The sequence below is a fragment of the Populus trichocarpa genome, chromosome 2 (genome assembly GCF_000002775.5).
Source record: "Populus trichocarpa isolate Nisqually-1 chromosome 2, P.trichocarpa_v4.1, whole genome shotgun sequence".
In the NCBI taxonomy this organism is placed as follows: domain Eukaryota; kingdom Viridiplantae; phylum Streptophyta; class Magnoliopsida; order Malpighiales; family Salicaceae; genus Populus; species Populus trichocarpa.
The window spans coordinates 22,904,949-22,928,756 of record NC_037286.2 but is presented as its reverse complement, the minus strand read 5'-3'; the positions used below and the strand labels follow the sequence as shown (position 1 = coordinate 22,928,756).

Sequence of the window (23,808 nt, the reverse complement as noted above, 5' to 3'; positions counted from 1 at the left end):
CATGTATATATATATATATATAGAGAGAGAGAGAGAGAGAGGAGTTTTGCTTGTGAGAGAAGAAGAGACGGGGAGGTGAGGGGACGCGTTGGCAATTACTGGGGGAGCTAAAGACCCAAAGCTGGTGCCAGCTTAGCACACAATCCCAAGCTGGAAGCTTTTGTTTTTGAGCATGCCAATAGTGTAGCATTTTGGCAACTTTTCTGGCTTTTAGCATAGAAACTCTGTACATCGATTTTCGCTGTGTTTATTTTTCTATTTAAAAAACGTTTTAAAAGAATTTTGAATTTTGTTTTTGTTTCATATTAATTTTTATTTATGATTTTTATTATTATATATTTCTAAAAAAACACTTTAAAAAACAATTTCTAACATATTATCAAATAAAAAATATTGGTGTGAGTTGTATAAGTCTGATTCGATAATTAATTAGTTAGTAATAACTAGTTGAAATTGTTTTCTTATTCAAATTAGATTTAGAAGTTAATGGTTTGAAATTCTGATGTTATTTTTAAATTGATTTCCTAGTTAGATTAGAGTTATTTGTTTAGTTTTGATTTATACTAGTTAAGTTAGTTTAGCTTAGATGTTTGAGAGTGTGATAATAGTTGTTTTTCAAAATGTTTTTCATTTTAAAACACATTAAAATAATATTTTTTTTTATTTTTTAAAAATTATTTTTACCATTCGCACATCAAAATAATCTAAAAACATAAAAAAACATGTTAATTTAAAATAAAAAAAATTAATTTTTTTACAAAAACACTTCTTGCAGTAACAAGCACTAACAATAATATTAGAATAACTAATATTCAGAATTTATTAAATTATAATTATTTTTTAATTTAAAGATCCGTGAAATGAAGAATTATTTATTTTCACTACTCACTAAGTAAAAAAAAAAAAACATGTTCAATGATTTTGTTCCATTGAACAAGGGGCAGGGCCCTTTGGTTGTGATTAGAAAAGACCGGCGGTGGATGCCAGCCAGGTGTGGTATGGGAGAATAAAGAGCAGTTGTCCTCATCAGGGACCACCATTGTTTTGTGCTGCACTTGCCCGTCCTGATCTTGCCACGTAGCACCTGGTAAAATCTTAGCCACCCACGCTCTGATTTATTTCACTCCGGCCATGACAAGCAGCTCTGAAGCTGGATTCATGTTACTACTAAAACGGCACCGTTTGAATACATAAGTAACTATCGCCTCTCGTTTCCAATGTCTCTACGACAACGTCGGGTATTTTTCATCACAATTTTAATTGTTAAATTAACTTTAAAAAATTAAAATTAAATTTTTAATTGAATTAGATAAAAATAGTGACGGGATTAAACTCAACCAAGTCAAAAAAAATAAAAAAAATAAAGCATTCTCGTTTTAATAAAAATAATTAATCAATTTAATGTGATGATTTTTAAATTCACATGATAATTGAATAGAAAATATTTCAAATCAAGTCTTATAATTATATTTTTAGAAGAAAATGTTTAGGTGTGTCTTTCTTGTTTTATTTATTTATATTATTAACTTAAAGTGTGTCTGTAATTGTGATAGTGATGGCGATTCAAAGTACTTTTCATTTAGAAATACATCAAATTAAATTTTTTTATTTTTTTAAAATTATTTTGACATCAGCATATCAAAATAATATAAAAATATATAAAAAAATTTATTTTAAATAAAAAAAAATTAAATTTTAAAAAAACATGGTTTGTATTATATTTTCAAACAAATTCTTATAATATAAGCTAGTAGCTGTATTATTTATATTGGCGTGGAAAATGAGTTTTTCCGATGAAGTTTCTACTAATTATGACCCTATATATCTTGTATTAACACTAGCTAGCTTACTATAGGTCTCGTGACCTTACCATGCAATGTCAAATTCAATTTACCGTTATATAGAAAAAGTAAAGGTAGATTACAAAACCTAGCCTAGAGGGACTCTAATCATGGAGATATTATCCAAGAAGACGGTCCAACATTGAGAAATTGAGCAACCTAAATCTTCTCTAAATCTTCGCATACATAGGTCTTAGAAGCTTTCCGTCCACTCAATACTTGTCACATATCATTACATTTAGAAGATTTTAAAATGAATTTTAAATTTTAAATTAAAATTAAATTCTAAGAACTCATTTGTTTTATGTAACTTTTTAAACTTTTGAATGGTTGTTTATAATTAGAAGAGTTTGTTAAAAGAAAATATATTTCGGCCAACTATTTTTAAAGATATTGTTTTAGTTTTTTTTTTAATTTTTTTAAAATTAATTCATTTATTTGAGAATTACTCAAAAACATGACTAACATTTGAGTCTTTAATGATTAAAAAAAAATAACCATCTAGTAGGTGGTCTAATGGTAAGAGTTTTAGACAAAGAAATTTGCTTCTTCTGTGGTTTCAGGTTTGTGCCTTATACTTGCTAATATTGATGGCTACTAGAGACTTACCTGATTATTAATTACAAGACTCGTGGGGATTAGTCGAGATACGTCCAAGCTGACATGCACACCCACACATTAATAAAAAAAAAAGAAAAAGAAAAAGAAAGAATATTTACATCAAATCAACGCCAACTGTTTACAATTAATGATTTGACATTCATGATAATGCTCTTAAAGCTCCATGGGAATGTGCCAACCCCAATGGGAGATTGTGTTGTTGGCTTAATGCTGGAGGCAGCTGAGGATCTTTAATTATGTTAACGATTTAATTTAAAAAAACAAATAATACTATAAAACATTCCACTTATTCTTCTTTGGTCACAATTAATTCCCATGTAAAGTAAATTAGACGGTATCGTGGAATATAAATTTAAAGTAAAGTTGATGCGCCCACCTCAATTATAAAAGTTAGGCATATAGGCAACAAAACAGTTTAATAAAAAAAATCAAATCAATAATAAAAGGAGCATTTATGCTCGTTTTGAAGCAAAGATCCTCTGAGATTCGGTGATCAGTTTAATGGGTCGATTCAAATTCTATAATCCAAACTAAATATAAAATAAAATAACATAAAGTTTATCTGATGGGTTAAACCGTGATCCGGTCAAAACTCAGTTTGATTTTTTGTTTAATTTCAAAATGATGTTACCTTATTTTATTTTAAATAAAATAATATTACTTTTATTAACTCGAGTTAATTTACTTACCCTAAAATTCAAGTCTTGAGCAAATGGATTGAAATTAATAACTTTATGCTAAGTTAAGTAATTTGGGGTAGCTTGTTTTTTCACAATCAACCAGGCTACAGATTAATTATTTTTTTATCGGATTAATATTTTTTTATTCAATTTAAAATTCAATTCAAGTCAGATTTTATATAATAATTTTTATTTATGATGTTTAATATTGACGTTCAATTATACTTTATTTTTTTAAGTTCTTTTAATTTTAAATTAATTTTTTAAGTTGTTTTTCTACGCTATTTAATTAAAAAAAAATTAAAAATAAAAATATATTATTTTAATATATTTTTTAAAAAATATTTTTAACCCATTCTAATTTTTTAACAACTATGAGCGGTGCTGCTGATTAGCTAGGTTTGGGTAGGGCCAACATCCACATTATTCATGGTTGGTGGGCCCCTTTGAATTTGAAAGATATCCGTTTATAATTGGACCGTCTGTCACAGCAGACGCGTGACGACTCCTACTGGCCCTATGATCTCAAAGCTAAAACAAATCGCAACATCATCATCACGGGACATCATATTCACCATGGAAGTTAGCTTGGCCCCCACCAACATATTCTCAACACATTCTTTATGTGTTTCAAATAAATAAATAAATAAATAAATCTTGAACCTTTTATTTTATTTGAATAATTGATGATCAATAACAATTTGATTTCAAACATGTACAAATAATTTTATCAAATAACTTTCATGGATGACATTGTTATTAAAAAATAGGTTACCGGAAGTATTAAATAAATCCAGCATTTGAAGCTTGGTCTAATTTAGATTTCTAGTTGAATCGAAAAAAAATTGATTCAACTAAATCGAGTTGGTCTATCTAAGTTTTTAATAATTCGATGAAACTCGACTAAGTCAATGTCTTATAAAAACAAATAAGATATTATTATTTTAATTTTAAAAAATGTTAACCCAACAACCACCCGTTCAAGTTCTTTTTTAGATCAATCTGCATGTCAGTTATAAACTTGGCATGGTGGTTGACTCGGCCCGAGGCTCGGATCACTAGGTCATCCTGGGTCGACCCGAGGCTTGGGTCACCAGGTCATCCTGGGTCGACCCTCATTTTTTTTTTATAAATTAAAATGACATTGTTTTTATTATAAAAAATAGTTAATGAGTTGTAACCGAGTTTTTGACCGGATCTTGAATGATCAATATTAGTTTGAACCTTTTTTTTACACCCGACCCGGTTATACCCCTGAGCCAGCTTAACAGGATGGGTTTTAAAACAATGGTTATGATAACTATAATGGACAGTACTCCAGCTCTTTAAAAAAATTGAAGGAAAAAATTGTTGTTTAAAGTTTAACATACAAAGTAAGGTATAATAATAATAATAATAATAATAATAATAATAATAATAATAAAATCCTCATGAGATAGTCATTTGTCGAATGTGAATATTCTATCCATAAAATATGGATTGCAATGCAACCATATAAAAATTAGAAAAAAGGAATTAATTAATAGAAAAATTGGAAGGCAGGGCCGAGGTGTCCCCAGGACCCGATTATTCACACTTTTACATTTAAGTGTTTTTCAATTTTTTTTCTTCTATATTTTCGATTTTTTTAATGCTTTGATAAAGATTTTCACATAAAAAGTGACAATAATTAGTATGTAAAAAAATTCGTAAATATTGGATTAACCTTCCAAGATTCAATTAATGTTGTTACCGTTACCCTTTATCCAATGGTTACTAATCATCATAACCCTACACAGGAATAATCAAAGTTTTGGTTTCAAATTTATGTTATTTTAATAAAATGATATTGTTTTGAATAAAAATAAAAAAAATATTTTAAAATTAACTTGGTTAGGTATCACTCGTGCTTAGCCAGGTCATAGATTAATCTACTAGGTCATTAAAATTTAACTAAATCAATATTCAAACTGGTTTGAAAAAAACAACTTAAACTAGACTCGAGGTTAATGAATCACTAGATTGATAAATAAAGCCGAACTGAATGTAATAACTATAATCTAAAACACCGAGCACCGCTCCTTATAACAAGTAAAATGGGGCAAAGAAAAAAAAAATGTTTAACCATGTCATGTCTTTAAATTTATTATAATAACTTCTCCAAGTTTGTTCATCTTTCCAGAGTAATTTTATATAGTTGTTTTGTCTAAATAAATATTAAAATAAATTTAAAAAATATTATTTCTAAATAAAAAACACTTTAAAAACATAATTGTTATTTCAATATCGAACACTAACTTCAAATCCATGAGTTACCCATGATACCGAGCCGAATTTTATAACTATTATTTTAGCACTTAGGTGGATATAATGTATGCAAAACCAACGTCATAACATCTACTAATCTATCCATCTACCACACACTAATTTAAAATTGATAATATATATATATATATATATATATATAGACAGCTGCAATTCAAGCTTGGCTTCTTCCACAACTTCCAAATAATCCAGTAAGAGAATCAGATATCTATATATATAATTATAGGATATATAGGGCAATAGGTAGCAGAAAATGTTTACAAGCAACAAAAACAGCTAGCTAGCCAAAAATATTTTTCAACGCCTATTATTTTTCTTGTCACGATCGATCCCTGCTTTTCATTTCCTCAATTATTTTCTTCATTTCAGTCTCGTGATGTCCACTGAGAATCAAAGGGCAAATCACTCATTAATTATCATTTATTCCTGCTCCGGAATACTTTACGATCCCGGGTTCTGCAGATAAAATTAAGGCATTAAAGTATTAATGTCTAGGTTATTATTTAAATACTTTTTTTTTTTAAAAAAATATCCGGACTAGTTTACATGTATCTCGACTAATCCTACAAACCCTAAAGTTAATGACCATGCAAGCTTCTAGTGACCCTGAATTTTATGGAACTCGAACTAATAATTTTTAAAAAACAAATTCAGAACCTAACCGTTGAGTTACATCCTTCAAAGTTATTTAAACACTCTTAATTAAACCACTAGTATGTTTAACTTAATAATCACTCAATGCTCCAAATCCATCTTTACAATTATCTGTTTTGCGATAAAAATTTATTTTGATATTGGATATTCTTTTTTTTTTTAACTTAATATAATGAAAATTGAGTCTATATTAAATGTTTTTGGATAATGTTCAACCGGAATTTCAAGGCTACTCGTTAACTTTTATATATCTTAAAGTATTAGTCCCATGGAAAAAAATAAACTATAACCATTGAATTTATGATATCTGTTATATCTTAAGATCAAAACACTCAATATACATGGGATTTCTTGAAGGATTTTGATGATAATACATTTGATATAATTAATTTTAATATAATTGGTCAAATATAATGGCTTGAAAGAACCTTGCATCATTTGCTTGGAAGTATGGTTGCGGTTGCTTTCAAGTGCTTGGAGTATGGTTGCGGTTGCTTTTCAAAGTGTTTTTTGTACCTAGAATGTATCAAAATGATATTTTTTTTTATTTTTTAAAAATTATTTTTGAGATCAACGCATTAAAACGATCCAAAACATTAAAAAATATTAATTTTTAGCAATTTTTTTTAAACATTTAAAAAACATGGTTTGCAGTACTGCAATCCTAAATATTTTATATATATAAAAAAGAGGCCTACTGAAAATAGATTTGATGTTGATAATATGGGTGATGAAACGAAGAAGATTTCACAATATAATTCACGTGTTGAGCTTGAATTTTCTTTCCCTTTCACAATAAAATATCAAAAGTAATTATTCTATATATCATAGTAGTTGGTGTTAAATCATACCATTGTTTGAATCAATGAACACCCCCCCTCATCATTGATAAATTCTATGATATTAAAGCTATAACTATTACTAAACTTCTTAATTTTTTTTTTGGAATTATATGTGATTTTTTCTTATTTATTTCTTTTTTTTCATGTTTATTTCTGATGTCGTGAATATTATTAATTATAATTTGGGTATCATAATTTTTTTTCCATCATTATCATTATCATCATGATTTTAGCAATTCTCATGCTTACATATATATAAACCATCTAGCAGGTGGTCTAGTAGTAAGAGTTTGGGATCAAGAGATTTACTTCTTTTGTGATCTCAAGTTCGAGCCATGTGGTTGCTAATATAATAGCCACTGGAAGCTTACATGATCGTTAACTTCAGGGCCCGTGAGATTAGTCGAAGTGTGCGCAAACTGGCCCGGACATCCATGTTAATTAAAAAAAAATAAAACCCTAAAAAACAATCTAATGTGTATTGTTCATCAAGGTACAAGGCTAAATTAACACAATCTGAACTCAATTAGGGCCTTTGAGTATCTTTGAACAAGTTCTAATCACTTGTGCTAAACCTTGTCAATTTTCATGTTCGAATTGAAATGCTCATTAAGCCAGCGACCCCTTGAAGATGATGATGATCCTTCATTTGTGTTAGAGAAAAGAAAACATGTTTTAAATTTGTATTTTTCATTTAAAAAAAAGTTATACTGTAGTTTTCATGATCTTTTTGTTCTTATCCTTCGTTTTACTTTATAATACGATACAATTAAATATGTTTTTAGGCTAAATATAAATTCAAAAGTTACTTAATTTTTATTATTAAAACTTGTATTTTCAAACTTTAACTACAAAAACTTAATTTGTTTTGAAGAACGTCCAAAATGGTGGGTTCAAATAATGAGTCTAGAGAGACTACGTATGGCCCAAGCAATTGATATTTTATGAAGAAACTTCGGGCACCGTAGGGCACAGGAAATCCGTCACATCATTTCCTCGAAAATATTTGTGAGCCCTAAGAATGATGACAGTATGGCTAGCTTCTTAGGAACACCAAGTTCCCATCTGAAAGCATGGTTTTGGAGGCTTATGCCCATTTCAAACGATACATATCTTTCAAACCTAGCTATGCAAGAATCTGAGATGATCATTTCAGTAAGTATGTGGATAGAATCAAGATTTACAGCATGAAAAGTCTCCTCCATTAACAACGCCCCAACAACTCTTTGCCAACCTTCTGTTGTTATCCCTGGAATCCTTCTCATTGCTTTGAACTGGTACATAAAACTCCATAGAAATCTTACTTTATTGAACTGGAAATGTGCAAACCAGTTGTGGTTTTGTTTTTTTTTACCTCCTGTGTGTCTTGTTTAGGGCTACATGGCATAATTATAGCTCTTAGGCTAAGTTTCACTTCAAAATTGTTTTAAATATTAACCTGCTCAAATCCAAATGACCGTCATTAACCCGCGACTTGATCAACCCGGTAGAACCCCGGTGAGACAAAACATGGTCAAGTTTAAGGAACTTTTTTCAAATGAAACAACATATAAAATGATCAACTTTAGATTGACACGGTGATCAACTGAGTCTGAAAAACATGAAGTATTCTTCGTTTTATTTGCCATGATGGAGCTCCTTCATCTCAAAAGCACAACAGTGATAAAAACTGAACCGGTGGATAGTACAAGTTAAGATAAATCATAGCGATTACTCTGGAAATCCATTGTAATCACATTAGTTTTTTCTTGTTTCTAGAATTAAATTGACCAATCTTGAGCCTTAAACATTCAATTCAATGGCGTGATCGAGTTTCTTATGTGGCAGCCACAAGAGAAGAAAATACTTGGCAAAGATTTGTGTTGAATTGGTAGGATGAAAGATAAGATTCTACCTCCAAGGAGAAACTCCCATGTCTGATGGCAAGTACCCTGGAAGCTGGATTTTGGAGGTTCATTCCATAACTAGAATCTCATAGAGGAGAGCGGACCATGTCCCATAGTTACCTTATTTTGATAAGGATCAAGGTGCAATCCAAAGCAAAACCTGCACAAAACCTGGCCCAAAGGGGATGGCTTTGGATGGCGTTTTCCATTTGACAAAAAGCCTCCCCACTGCTCCTTGTGACAGAGGGCGTGCAATAGTGTCGCATTTGTGTAATGAGATTAAGATCTAAAGTTTCAGCTGCCACCCCATCATACCAGCTTATAATCAGCCTTCTCAATGGGGGCAACCATATAGATATGAGTTACTAACTCAAAAGGGGCTCGTACTTGAATATCAAAAGAGGAAAGCTACCGCTAGTGCTTAGAATTTTCATATCCACCCTTTTTTCATTTGCTAATACTCATTACATTTGGAGTTCAAATGCCTCATTCAACCAAATTAGATTCAACACACAGCAGCAGAATACATCAGTCTGCACCAAGTTGTAAAACATGGGTAAACTGGAAACAAAAGAAAGATGAAGAACAAAAATAAATTGATCAAAACCGCATATTTTATAGTCTGAATGCTTGGCTGTATAACTGTAAGATAGTTAACTGACAAGAAAACCATCACCTACATCTGCTGCTGCCTATTGCTTGGCAGGAGTAGTTGAAACATCAAAACCAGGAGGGATGAAGACAACATCATCCCAAGTTGTAGCAGAACCCTCCTGCAAAATTTTATTTCTTGTCATTTTAGCCTCAGAATTTAAAATCTTCCGTGTTATATTTCCAGAAGATAGGCAAAAGAATTGCTGTGACAGAAATGTGGATGAAATCATCCCAAATAAATGAGAAAGACTGTTATTGAAGCTCCTTTGTTCCTTGTATTCTATACGATCACCCACAGCTTGAAAATGAAAAATTAGTATCATGCCTGTTTTATTAGCTAAGTCAACATACCTTCATACACTTAATTATCTCTTCGAAAACAGCAACCTACAAAACAAAGTTGATAATACGAGTAAAAGCAGCTAAGAAAATGAACGATGCTAATAAAAGATGGCTAAGAAAGCAATACCTCGATATCCCCCTGCTTGAAGGCAGGATTTACTTTATGCTGCTCACGGGAAGCTCTTAAAAGTGATTTTTCTAAATCCTCCTAGAAAAACAACCAGGACAAGAAAAATGAATCCACTACATAATTAACCAGAATAGTAGTAAATAATAATAAGGTCATCTTCTTTACTAACCTTTCTAAAAAATACTGGACGATAGCTTCTGTTTTGACTTTTCAATACCAAACTCCTTGACTGAAAAGAAAATATTTAAATGATTCAAACTTTTATAGTCCAGAAATCTCTGAAAGAAATATGAAAGAAGGCTTATGTCCAATGACCAAAGGTAAGTTCAATGAAAAGAGAGAGAAAAAAAGAAAGTAATCTTCTAACAAGCCATGGCGGAGGAAGAGCAAAAGCCAACTCATGGCAACTCCAAGGCTTGACCAAGCATTGACCAGATTCAAATCTACTAGGATAAAAAAAACTATATAGAAACAAAAGGAACAAAAAAGAAAAAATCGTGTCACAAAGAGTAAAGAGGAATATCAGGACAAGCAAATTACGATTTTTCAATTTTGCAAACCTCAACAGACCCATTTCCCAGTCTGAAAGTGAGGAAAACCTCTGTGGCAAATGGACACCAAACTCCAGAGGTGAAAGCCATTATTTATGTGATCATGCAAATGCCAATAGAATGCTCACACAACACTCTACGGGTATTCATTATTGTTACTCCATGGACTCATCAATCTCAAAATGAAACCTACTAACTGTGGCAAGTGGACAAACAAATGTATATTTCACCGACTAATTTAGTTCAATATCTTCAGTCTCAACTGAGGAAAACTGAAAGAAATGGCTAGCAAATATGATCATGTACTTGCTAGATTTTAATCAAGAAAGCTTTAAAGTAAAGATAGGAAATATACTGGTACTGTTACCTTGCCATGAAAACATCAGATATTTACAGAACTAAGTTATCAGGCCCAGAGCAATCTACTTTACTTCGTCTAATTCTAACCATAAGAAACTAGTTGTAAGTAGTACAAGGATGAAGTTAGTTACTGGATTCTTACCCTATGAAGGATGCAATGCAGTTAATGCATGGCATGAGTTGTTCATTCCCAAAATTGATTCAGTTTCCTCAACAACAATTCATGGGACATAAATGCTTCATTTATCATTTACTCGATATAATTATTCACTTGATCACAATCCCAAATTTTTTATGCAGCATCATAGTTATCCAAATAATCAATATATCAGAAGGAGAACACTTATGAGAAGACGGGTTATGTCCTTGGAACCTGGAAAACTGGAACCCCGGAGAAGCAATCATCAGATAAACCAGCTCGCTCTCTTTCCTACAACAAAATAAGCACAATACAATCAATAAGTACATTTACACAAACAGAGACCCCTCATTTATAAGAAAAATTAAAAGAGAAGAGTAAGTTGGTAATTATAGATTTCATGAATAGCACACACAGAAAAGAAGTGTTCAAATGAAGGTCTGTATGTTTTGCATATAACATTTTATAGAGAGAAAATTTTACAAAAAGATTTACATTGATAATATTTAAAGATATTTTTGCAAGCAATGACAAAAAGAATATAAGTTATGCTTCAAATTTGGTTATGATGGTCAACTGGGTAATAATACTCATGGTGGTGATTGTATGTTGGTAATAAGATGATGGTGGTGGAAGCAGAGAAGGTGGGCTACAGTAAAGATATAAATAACAAAGTGATAATAGTGGTAGTGGACTGATAATGGTGATAAGATGGTGGTGGTAGCAATACTGATAACATTGCGGTGGTTTGATGAGATAATGAAATGAAGTCTGCAATGGCAGTGGTGCGGTGGTGGTGGTGATGCTAGGAGAGATAGTGAGCTGATAGTTCTTTGTAAAATATTTCTCCATCTTCATGAGGTAAAATATTTACCCAAAATAAACTATGTTTTCAAGCTGTCTATTGAAGTAGTATCAGTTAACCGATTTTCATTCCTCACCAGACACTGAAAAATGCAAATATATAAATTCTTGCAAAATATTATATGAAAAACAAATGCACTCCGCAATTAAAGATCATATGATAACATGCTTTTATCCTTGGAAAAAATATCAGCATAAATAATGTGGATTATTAAATACTTTTGTTTGGTATGCACTTGCATGAATATAAAACATATGCATTGAGATTTGACAAGGAAGTACATCATCTTAAAGTGAGCACCTGGGAAAGATGATCCCAATTTGAAATTGTGGAATACTACACTTACTCCAAGTGTTCTATGGATAAACAAATTCAAGTTCATCAGACTGGCTAATTCTGCTAATTATAGCATGCTCCTACTAAATAAATATTTTAATGAACAAAATTATTAATTCAAATAAATCAATTATACCAAGTGGTTAAACCTAAATGGATCTTCAACTTCAGCTGATTAACTCTAGTTGCTTACAAGAAACAACACATGATTAAGTAAACTAATTTCTAAACTTTTTTCTCCTAGAATGCATAAAAAAAAAGCTGATTAACTCTAGTTGCTTACAGACATGCAAACATCCACAGGTTAAGATCAAGATGGTAGCAAAAGTGCTGAAATGCTGGAAATTAAGTTTTACAGCACATACTAGAGCTTTCTTCTCATTAAGCAAAATCCAAGCAGAAGTAAAGTGAACAAATTTTACAGAACACCCACCATAAGTGCATTCTTGACTTGTGAAGGTTCCGGTATCAACCTAAAGGCCACCCCATCAACTTTTAACTGAAAAACCTGCAAAAGCTCACAGAATTAGAAGGAAAGAAGAAGAAAAAACGACAAATTGAACAGAAGAGGCCAAAAAAACACAAAACAGAAGAAACCCACCTTGTTTAACGCAACAGGAACAACTTTAGAGCCGCCTTTTCTCATTCCAGGGTCCATGCTCTTCATTTGCTCAAGGAGTGCCTCTGCATCCTCCTGTTTGAAACAAAACAACCCAAGAGACTTCCCCGTTGAAAGCCCAGAAACCAACACGAATTCTTCATTGGAATTACTCAAAGCATACACAGGCACGCCAGCCAATCTCTCTTCAATGGTTTCAGTTGACATGGAAGTGCCTGGTTGAATAACGGGCTCGTGAGGAATTCGAGCCCACAATGGGTTCTTGGAGGACAAGGGAGAGTTGGGGTTGAGGCGTGAGATAAGAGTGTCGAGTGATTGTTTTGCGTGGGTTTGGAAGTTGGGATTGAAGAGAGGGAATTGGTGAGAGAGGTTTTGGAGAAATGTAGAGCAGTGGTCTTGGAGAGTGGTAAAGGCATGGTGGAGGTCAATTTGCGGGGATTGTTTGGATGCTGGGAAAATTTGTTGGTCGTTGGACTTAGGGAGGAAGTTCATGATTTTCTCTGGAGAATTTGAGAGAGGAGAGGGGAAAACAGGGAGGGTTTATGAAGGCAGAAATTTCAGAGAGATAGGGGGTTCTGCTGCTGGGTTTTAGGTGTGGTTGTCGTTTTTCTTTTTAAATTGTTTCTTTTTTGTTTTATCTAAAAATATTAAATTAATTTTTTTAAAAAAACTTTTTGTATAGTTTTAACTTGAAAATATATTTTTTTTCTTTATAAAACATCATATACTTTTACTTGAAAAACATTAATATCAAACATACTTATATTATATTATTGTGTTGTGGTTATGAACTAAATACAACTTCAAAAGTTGAATTTATTTTTAAAAAATATAATTTAATTTCTTTTTCAAATTACAATAATAAAATTATGAAAATATATTGATTTTATTTTAAATAATTTTATTTTAAATTAACCCGCATAAATCTCATGCAAGTTTAATCGATAACTCAAATTTAATCATCAATATTTAAAAGAATTTAAAATAAAATATTAGACTAGACCCCAAATTAATTAACCACAAACCAATATCATTTAGCTTAATAATTATGATTTTATATTCGATCATTTTTTGGACAAGCGAAGCCTAAAATTCTTGAAAAAAGTGATGTCAAATATTATGAAAAAGAATATACATATTCATTAAATTAGGGAGTCTTATTATTTTATGGGATGATTATTTTTGTTTCGTTTCTATTTTTATAAAAAAAAAATTAAACTGAATTTTTTTTAAAAAAAAATCGAAACCAAACTGACCGGTTTCAATTTGATTCGGCTCGGTTTTTTAGGAAAAAAACCGGTTTGACTTGGTTTTTTCCGGTTTGGCTCGGTTTTATTCCAGTTTTTTTCGGTTCGGTTTTTTCAGTTTCAGGTTTATAAAACAGAAATCGAATCAAACCGGTCGGTCTTTTCAAAACTTTAATTGATTTAATTGGTTTTTTAACAAAAGCTTCGGATTTTTGGCTCAAGAAAACTGCCTTCATCGTATTATTTCACCATATTATTGTTTTGTGGGGGTGTTCTAGTTTGTTTTTAAAGAAAAAGAAGAGAGAAGCGAAGCCATGAAAATAAAAGATAGTCAGGAGATAACAAAGGTGTGTGGATATAGCGATTGGAACTCTTTTTGGGACTTCCAAAGTGTGTGTCGTGTCATGTCTGTGTTTTCATATGCTTTTTATATAGAGATGAAAGAATTCTTCTCTGGAGATAGGATCTTGGCCAGAAAGCCACCATAATATCGAACTGTGGATGTGCCGGACATGTGGTTTTCTCCGGAATTTGTTTGGGAAATAAGAGGTGCTGACTTTACAATTTCACCTGTTCACTAAGCTGCTGTAGGTTTCGTTCATCAATCGCATGGCATCTCAGACTGATTCCCAAGATTTACTCGCTCCGTATCAGACAGAAATCCAGAGGAATGTAGCACAGCAGCAGATATAGCTGAAATGTTTACTTCTCAAACAAGGAAGATGGACGTGACAGCTGAAAGATGATCATTATTTCAACAATCTTGTACACGAGCCCTTGTTGCTGCTAAGGTTTTTTTCTAGGCAGTGCGTGAATAGGCTATTCCAATTTCTTGTTTATAAGATGGCCTGTTGCCATGTTTGGCTGTTGCATAGCCCTGTGATGCTGCAAACATGATGCTTAGTCAATTTTTGAATCATTATTGATTGAGTGCTTTCTGCTGTGCATTATTCTAAAAAAAAAAAACTAGCTTTGAATTTTATTGAGTTAAGTGGAGTAAACCAAGAATGATTTTTTATTATTATTAATAAATGTGTGTTCGTTGGTATTGAAATATAATAATTTTTTTTTATAAATATATATTTTTAATGACGAATAGCTTATTGAAGATTGTTACGAGAATATCTTTATATTAAAAGAAATAAAAGGGACACACATTTATTTCTTATTTATAAAAATATCTGCTTTCGCTTATAGTCAACTGTTTTGTCTTTCTTATACTACACACATTCACACTTTCTTTCTCCAACTGGGAAAATGGATAGCCAAGACCCCAGAAAGAATCATACACATACACCAGGTTCCATTCTTGATTTTACCCTCTTGCTTTTCTGTTTTATTTATTTCCATGGATTTTCATTTTCTTTAGTATTAAATCTTGTGTCTTTTTTTGGGTTTCTTCAACTTTTCTGTGGAAAAGGATTTCTGGGTTGTGTTTTTTCTACTCACATTTTGTGGAAATTCACTTTCTTTGTTTATTTTGTGAAGTTGTCTTGGGGTGGTTGGTCCCTGTGGATGGTTGGTGATGTGGGTTTTTGCTGAAACTTGCAGGGCATGGGAGTCATGGAGTTCATGTGTGTCACAGATGTGGGTGGCCCTTTCCGAAACCACATCCAAGTGCAAGATGCAAGCGTGCACACAATAAGATATGTGGAACTCTTGAAGGATACAAGGTTGTTGACTCTGAGGAGACTTCCCTCTCGGCTCTTTCTGATGATGACAATGTTTCTGATGAAGAACCTGAAACCCCTAGTGAGAATTCTTGCTATAGAATTATGTTTTTTTTTCCCCATAAAACTTAGGAAGAGAATGGATTTACTGTTGTGGATGCTTGACTTCATTGTAGGGAGCCTTAGACTGCTCAAGGTTAAATTGAAATAAAGATTCGCACTTCGTCTCTGATCGGGAGAAGCATTGCATTTTTTTTCTTAACTAATACTGGTTAATTTGGCTGCGCAAGGTCCAAAAGGTTTGGAGAGAAGTAGTAACGAGAAGGGTAGTGGCGGAGTAGGGAACATATCAAATAGATCAGAAGACGAGGTCTTTAAGGATGCTGTTGCGGAATTTCCTGAAAGTGGATACAGTTCGGTGACGGGAGAGCATACTAGGGATGTTAAAGAACAGGAAATTGGCCTGGAGTTCAATAAAGCCACTGCTCAAACATCCAAGGATGGTTCGATTAATGGTAAGCTTTCAACGGGACCAGATAATTTATTGATTTGAGCTGTTTTTTCTGCATCTGAGTGTATAACATGATTGGTTTGTACTTGGATAGCTGCAATATTTAATGCTTGTCTGGAGGTGTCCTGTAATTTATTGTGACTCTCTCATGTAAAAGATGCTTCGATCTATTTTTATTTTTTATTAAATATGCTTCATTTCATAATCCTGTAAGTTCATCACTGAGTGCATTCTCAAGTATGATGGAGTCATTTTAAGTGATGGGTAGGATTGGGTCAAATAAGCCACTAGGCATCCATGGAGCGTGCTATATGGTGGTAAGTAGAATTATTTATTAGGACATAAGACAAAAACCTCAATTGAGATCTTGGATTGATAGGTGGGGTACTTGAGAAATTTCAGTTGTGGCAAACACCTTTTGGATTCAAGAAATTTAGATATGACCATTGAGCTCATTGGTGGATCTTGTTTGACAAGCTTCGTTTCTAGCTTTTGGCACAATCATGTGTCACTTGGAAGACTGGTTAACGAGAAGCCATAGGGGTTTTATAGTTGGATTGTATATATTTGGATTCCATCTGGTTTGCTGTGTGTAACTAATTTCTCTCAACTTTTGTTGTCATATTGTAACTTGGTTGTAAAGAGTTCTGATAGCACAGGATTTGAGTGGTTTGCCTAGGAAAACTAACAAGTTAAGGTGTGATTAAATTAAATAATGGAAGGGAATCAAATGGAGATATTTCTTTCTGAAAATTGTGTTTTTTCATGGAATATGTATACCTTCACGTGTAATTTAGGCATGTAAGAACTCTCTGGGGTGATTTTAATCTTATATCTTCACGTGTAACATGGTGCTGTGAGACATGCTTGTTTTAGCTTCATTTCACAGGGGAGGTAAATCATTTGTGCATGCATGTAGGACACAGGACAATATCTGTGGATTCCATTTGTTTTTTTTTAATTGAGTTAAAATAACTTCTGATGTGGGCTCGTTTTGGAAACTTTCTCTTGTACTCCACCATCGATATTTCTTACAAATTTTAATTTTTTGAACATCACTTCTGACCATAGATTTTCAAGACGATTCTGGGAAAACTCAAATCATCTTGTATTTCCTTGAATGTGAATAATTTTGTATTTACAGTGTGTTTTGAATATGATGCTTCAGTCATTAACTGTCCATATGACATTTATTTAAACCTACGGGTTTAGACGATTGTGAAACTCAATTATGATTTCTTGCTTTTACCCTTTCTTTTCCGAGGAAGGAAAATAATGAGATTCTGAGTGTATGTGCACGAGTAATTCCATGTGTGGATTAATTGATATCCTGCAGTCACTTAACAATGGACTCACTATACCCCCCTGCCAAAAACAAAGGGGGTAGACAGATTATTTGTGGATATAGGATTGTTAAAATTTATATCAGCGAGCATGTTGTCTATGTATGAAGATTGTTGCTTTATGAAATAATGCAGTTACCGGCCCACCTCCTAGCAATTCAGCCGACCCCATCCAAATGCAAAGTACTGAAGCTCCAGTATGCAATCTGTCTGGAAAAGCACAAGAGTCCCTAGATCATGACTCAAATTCTACCATTGGCTTCATGACTAGACCTTTAATAGATTGCAGAGATGAAGAATCTGGCTTTGAGTATAGCCATAATAATGAAGGTTCAGCATGTGACTCAATCCCCATCAAACTTGAAACACAAACAGATGCATCACAAGAGAATAAGAAGATTGGTGCTGGAAAGGATTTGTCAGAGTCTGATGCAAAAGGATATGAAGGAACTAAATTTGATGCAGGGGAAGCATCTGAGATGGTATCCAAGTTGCAGAAGATGGAGGATTTAACTTCAGAGCCTGTGCCTACTGCAGAATCCCTTAAATTGAAGGAAGGCCATGCAGATGTTTTAGCCTCTGGAATGTCTTTAAATGATCTCTCCTCTGAAGTTAAATCGGATGAACCTGTTGATTCTTCTTTTGATGCTGCTCAGACCAAGGGGGGTGGTGTTCAAGAAATGGACTTGACTGATTATGTCAATTCAACAGACAGCTATGATAATAAGGGAGAAGGGGATGAAAATGTACATGTGCTTATAGTTCCCCATGACTTTCCTGTGGTAGCCGATGCTGAGAACATGGTTAAAGGTTTTAAAGACCATGAAGGAGGGAAATTACCCCAACTTATAAATGTGGATTCATCTGAAGTATTTAATAATGTTAAGGATTCTGGCACTAAGGACAATCCTTCTGGTTTTAATTCAAGGCCATTGATCAAGGACACCAAAGTCTCTACATCAGATTTGCATGTTTTGGATGATAATGTTGAACCCAGAGGTGTGGCCAGCCAGCTTATTGTTGAAGAATTGCCTGATGAAGCAGAAGATGATGTGCCCCTTAAATCAGAAGTTGGTGTAACAGATGTTGTGGTAGGTGACCTGGAGAAGAGCATTTCTGTTCAATCTCCCGAAGAAGTACCTCGTGATCATTGTGAAACTTCATCTCTGACGAGTTATCTAGAGCACACTACAAACGCCATATCTGTTACTAACACCCTGGTAGTGCCAATAGATGCTGAAGTCAGGCAGACAAACTTAGATGATACTGGTAATCATGATAAAGATAAAATTGAAAGTTCCGAAATAGCTGTAAATGACATAAACAAAAGAAATGCAGTGGAGAATTGTGCAGAAAACAGAATACCAACTTCTGGACATGCTAGTATTCCCGCCGAACAAGTTGATCGAAGGAACAGCATACTTGGAGATGTCAATGCTGATGCTCATGAAGAGGGTAAAATAGAAAGATGCAATGTGTCTAAAATTGAAACTGAGGGTGATTCTGTACCTGGATTGGGGGAGGAAAATCTCCTGAGGGAGCCAAAAGCAACACCTGAATCTGCTGCCAATGTTGAATACCATTTTACCTCAGAGAATGAAATTAATGTGTGTGGGGGTAAGCTCTCAGAACATCAACACATAGATTTAGGTAGAGTGTTGGAGCTTCAAGATAGCAAAAAGGAACCTGAAAGCAATAGTATGGCCAATCTACAAGAGCATGATGGCAAAGTTAGTACATTTGCTGAATCAGATGGCCGTGGAGATGTTGAGGTATTATGGGAGTCTTCTGAAGACAAAATGGTGAGAGAGCCTCCTGTTTCTCCTCCAGAGATTACATCTTCCCTTCAAAACCCTTCCCCTATTGCAGATAGTCATGCCAGAGATTTCCTTGCAGTTGCATCTGGGAACACATCTGACTTTTTGCCTGTTGAAGGTGATAATAACTTAGTTACACAACAGGTTGTTGCATCTGCTACTGACTTTTCAGTTGATTCAAGTAGCCAAACTGATAGTTTGGAAGCTCATTGGGGTTCCGTTTCAGGTACGTTTGCAATTCAATTTTGTTTTAGTTAACTCAATAACAGATTACGTTGGATTTGGATCTACCATCTCTATCTTTCTACCTTTTGTAGGTGTGAAATGTAGGGAGTAATTGGGACCCAGAGCCCCCTAATATCTTGCATTTGCATAATATAAAGTGTTGTATAGAATCACCATAGATTAGTTAATTTTGTTAGGTGTTTTAAATGATAGTTCCCAAACAAACACTTGTTACAATTGCTACCTTGTTTCATTTTATTGGTTAAAATTGATTAGGATGAGCTCCTTGAGCATTGATAACATGTGTTGTAAGCATGTTTGCAAACCATTCTTTCCATGATGCTACTAGTTATATGCATATGTATTTTATTTTTATACATTAACAGAACAAGTTGTCTTGTTTTCATTAATTCAATCTATTTTGTGATTTTTAATCCTTGAAATAGTGCTTTCCACCCAATCGGATATACCGACTATTCTTGATGCTGAGACTTTGCCATCAAATGGTTCCCAAGCATTATCAGAAGCAGAGAAAGCCACCTTGAAGATGCTGAGAGCTGCTTCTGAGACACAACATGCTGATAAATCAGATGTTTTTGAGGCCCCTTCTTTCATGACATTGGTTGAACCTACAGATGGGATTAACCAGAAAGCCGATGCATCTGAAGCCCAGACAACACAGAACCCTCAACAGCCAAAAGCTGCTTCTGTACAAGCTGGTTGGTTTCCATCCATTACTAATGTTGTTAATGATTCTCCGGGGAGAAAGAAGAATGAAGAGATTATGGCCAAGGTCACGAACTGGAGCACGGGGAAACAACACCCTCCCTTGAAGAGCCCACAACATGCTCCGAAAATCCTTTTGGGTAAGGCAAACATGGAAACCAAATCCAAGTCTCCAGATGCTAAGGAAATCCCAGTTGACAAAGGTGACCCTGCAGCTAATAGTAATGGCACTTCACCTAAAACATTGAGCCCGATTCTGGTTCCTCAAGAGCCTGTGGGTGAGCCTGTCAAGGATGAAGAGAAAACATGGAATCTTCCAGCAAGGCACCCTGCAGATATTAAGAGTGAGAAGAAAAAAGTCAAGGGAAGACCACACTGGGCACAATTTGTTTGCTGCTCATCTGTAAACGAGGACAGTTAGAGCCTTTGGCTATAGAATATAGGAATGTTGATGCATGCGGGATGGTTCCCCACTGAACTAGCTATAGTAAAGATTTGTGCTTGTTGAACTCTGACCACCATCACAATATTATCCTACATGGTGCTCGGTGTAATTTTGAACTTCGGTGGACTTAAAAGTACATATGTATGGCTCATCAGATTAGTACTAGCATTGAAGAGTGTTCTAGTGCCGGTAGCGTCGTTTTACCAGCAGTTCTCTCTTTTCTTCCTTTTCCCTTGTTCCTTTTCCTTCTAGCAATGCGATATGACCCTTGTGGAGTCATGCCTGTGTTAACAATTATTGGTGGACATGATAGCGTCCTAGGTGCAGGATGCTGTAGAGGAGGTTTTTTCCAGATGATTTGTGATTTTATCTGAAGTCTTCAATTTCATCGTCATCATCATGGGATGAAACAGAACGAGACTCAGCAGTGTTTTTTATGTTCAATGTTTTCCTTGGTTCATATCTCTTTGCCTCTTGACTATAATTATAATTCAATAGGCAGTTCCTGATTCAGTTAATTTCCCTAATATTCTTTTTAATTCCTCATGACTTGTGTTTCTTTGTTCTGATAATCATGTGATGAGCTCCAACAGGCAGTATGAAGCTACAAGCTTGACTGGAGGAGACCCAAAATGCAGCAGCCTGCACAAGTCATTGCAGTGGATGCTGACCTTGGAAAGCGGCTGCATCCTATTTGAAGGATTGAGAAAAATTTTGCTTCAAATAAACATAATTATTCAACCTTCAATTTTACTTAATAATTAACAAATGTTTTTTCTTTAAATTTTTATAAAAAAAATCCAGGTCGAATGGGATACTCCGATAGGTATTCGAGTAAAAAGACATCCAACTCAATTCAACCAAATGCAGCTAAAAAAATCCAAGTTGAATAGAATACTTGATAGGTATTCGGAGGAGTACGACATCCAACTCAATTCAATCAGATATGAGCAATGATTACAATTTTAAAAAATATATTTAACTATATCGCTATTTTAGAGATAAAAATATATTTAATTAAAAAATATATAATAAATCAATTTTTAAAATAATTTTGAAGTTAATATATGTAAGACAAGAACATATTCTTCTATTGTAACTATCTCTATTTCCGTAGTATAAAGTTTATTCTAGAGTGTTTTTTTTTTCGTTTTTTTTATAGTAAAAATCTCTGTATTTTTTATTTTTATTTTAAAAATATGATAAAAATTATTTTTTAAAATATTTCTTGTTTAAAAACATATTAAAATAATTAATATAAAAGTATCATTTATATATTATATACTTTATAGTTTATAATATTGAGTGCAACATCCAATCCAATGCAATCAAATACGAGCAATGATAATTTAAAACTAGAATTTTTTTTTTTAGATTTTTAAAATACATGATTGGACATAATAAAAAACCGAGTCTGAAACTCGATGCAAATAGGTTAAAACAAAGTCGATTGCCTGAATTTCACCGGGTTTTACAACAGTGGTAGGATGCATGCTGCTAAGCCTAATTAAGATGCTTGGCTAATTATTTAAGAAAGAACAGAGAGATGGATAAATTAAGAAGAGAGGCTATAAATAATTATTTAATTTATTCATATAAATTTCTTGAGCACCCACAGTTAACATGTATAAACATGGTTATTACATACAGACTCGTAAAACAAAGACAAAAGATCAGATTACTTAATCTCTTCAACTCATGTTGTTGCAGTTGATTATCACAGTTGAACACCTCAAGATCTTGATTATCTTCGTTTTAGTTTCTCATTTTCTAAACCCTCAGTCCAATGGAAGGCTCAAAGGCAAGCAACTCCTTGGATCGGAGCCAAGGCTTGACCACAAGCACCGAATCAAACATAAGCTTCTCTTCACTCTGTGTGGTTGCCTCAATCTTTAAATAATACTTGACCCCAGAAACCACCTGCGTCTGTGCCTCCACCACTTCAGACAACATCAGCTCTCCAACCTCACCACCTTTCCCGTACGTGCTCCTGTGGTTGTTGAACTCCTTCACGGAGAACCTTCCCAGCTCCTGAATCTCCTTGTTAGTCTTCACATCACTCACCTTGGCTCTCCCGCCTACCATCCCTCCGCCGTTTCCACTCACTCCTGACACAAGAAGCGTGTAGAGAACGAGAAAAACAAACAAGGGTGCTGAGGACTTCACAAGTCTTGCCATAGCTAGCTGGTGTGTTAGTTTGATGAGAATGGTGAAAAGACCAGATGAGCTATATATATATATATATATATATAGAGAGAGAGAGAGAGAGAGAGGAGGGGAGCAGGCGTGGGTGTCTTGTAGCAATGAGTTTGTGGGGACGACGGAGATCAGAGGCTGACACGCAAATTAAGAAGCTGTACGTGTAGTGGGTGTGCATGCACCAACTGCGTGCCGCGTAATTGAAAGATGCATGAGCTAGGTGAGGTGGCTAGACGTAGTAGGGAAAACGACAGAAGGGTGGGTTGTTCTTTGCATGGTTATTAGTTATTACCTGGTTACATGAGTCAATCTGGTAATTTGTTGAACAAAAACTTCATTTGAATTGAGTTTTATTTCAAAAAAATCCACCGTTAAGTTGGTTACAAATTATGTTTATACAATTTTAGTCTGAATTAGGTTTTTTTTTGTTTTTTTTAAACAATGTTATTTCTATTTATTTTTAAATAATTATAGTTTGAAAATTGACCCGTAAATCTCAACTCACGATGAGTTCTTGAACCGAGTCGACCTCCTTTGGTTTTGGATGGGGGGAGGAGGAACTAGGAAGAGTGTGCGCGCGCTAATTCTTATCGTCTAGGGCTTTGCTGCGTTGTTGTGTTGTGGATTGTGTGACTCGTTTCCAGCTGGTATATGTTCTTCTGAGGGTAACGTTTTCTTTTCTGAAAATAAAACAAAAAAGCAGAGCGTGAAATCATACATGTTCATTTTGACGACAGGAATAAAAATAAAAGAAAACAAGAATCATGTGACCTAGCTCGCTAAATTTTCAGTTAGCAGGGA

The 23,808-nt window shown here is 33.7% G+C and overlaps 3 protein-coding genes across 5 annotated transcripts; 1 reads left to right on the top strand and 2 right to left on the bottom strand.

Annotated features, from left to right (window-relative positions):
• Positions 1 to 9,246: 9,246 nt before the first annotated feature.
• LOC7462443 (protein TIC 22-like, chloroplastic) lies at positions 9,247 to 13,428 on the bottom strand. 3 transcript variants are annotated; one of them, XM_024595488.2, is made up of 8 exons: positions 12,807 to 13,428; positions 12,639 to 12,713; positions 11,239 to 11,295; positions 10,124 to 10,183; positions 9,952 to 10,032; positions 9,834 to 9,869; positions 9,505 to 9,601; positions 9,247 to 9,389 (listed from the first exon to the last, which is right to left on the bottom strand). In XM_024595488.2, the coding sequence occupies exons 1-7, from the start codon at positions 13,314 to 13,316 to the stop codon at positions 9,521 to 9,523; spliced, it is 900 nt and encodes a 299-aa protein (XP_024451256.2). In that variant the 5' UTR covers positions 13,317 to 13,428; the 3' UTR covers positions 9,247 to 9,389; positions 9,505 to 9,520. The 3 variants fall into 3 exon arrangements, with proteins under 3 accessions (XP_024451256.2, XP_024451255.2, XP_002301750.3); XM_024595487.2 differs by having other exon boundaries at positions 9,509 to 9,601; XM_002301714.4 differs by having other exon boundaries at positions 9,247 to 9,601.
• A 1,781-nt stretch (positions 13,429 to 15,209) lies between these two features.
• LOC7488595 (uncharacterized) lies at positions 15,210 to 21,034 on the top strand. The gene is made up of 5 exons (XM_002302973.3): positions 15,210 to 15,371; positions 15,623 to 15,823; positions 16,032 to 16,256; positions 17,731 to 19,638; positions 20,084 to 21,034. Exons 1-5 carry the CDS (start codon positions 15,329 to 15,331, stop codon positions 20,782 to 20,784), a joined length of 3,078 nt encoding a protein of 1,025 aa, XP_002303009.2. The 5' UTR covers positions 15,210 to 15,328; the 3' UTR covers positions 20,785 to 21,034.
• A 1,343-nt stretch (positions 21,035 to 22,377) lies between these two features.
• LOC7488594 (cysteine proteinase inhibitor B) lies at positions 22,378 to 23,108 on the bottom strand. The gene has a single exon (XM_002301713.4). The coding sequence runs from the start codon at positions 22,984 to 22,986 to the stop codon at positions 22,579 to 22,581; it is 408 nt and encodes a 135-aa protein (XP_002301749.2). The 5' UTR covers positions 22,987 to 23,108; the 3' UTR covers positions 22,378 to 22,578.
• Positions 23,109 to 23,808: the final 700 nt, after the last annotated feature.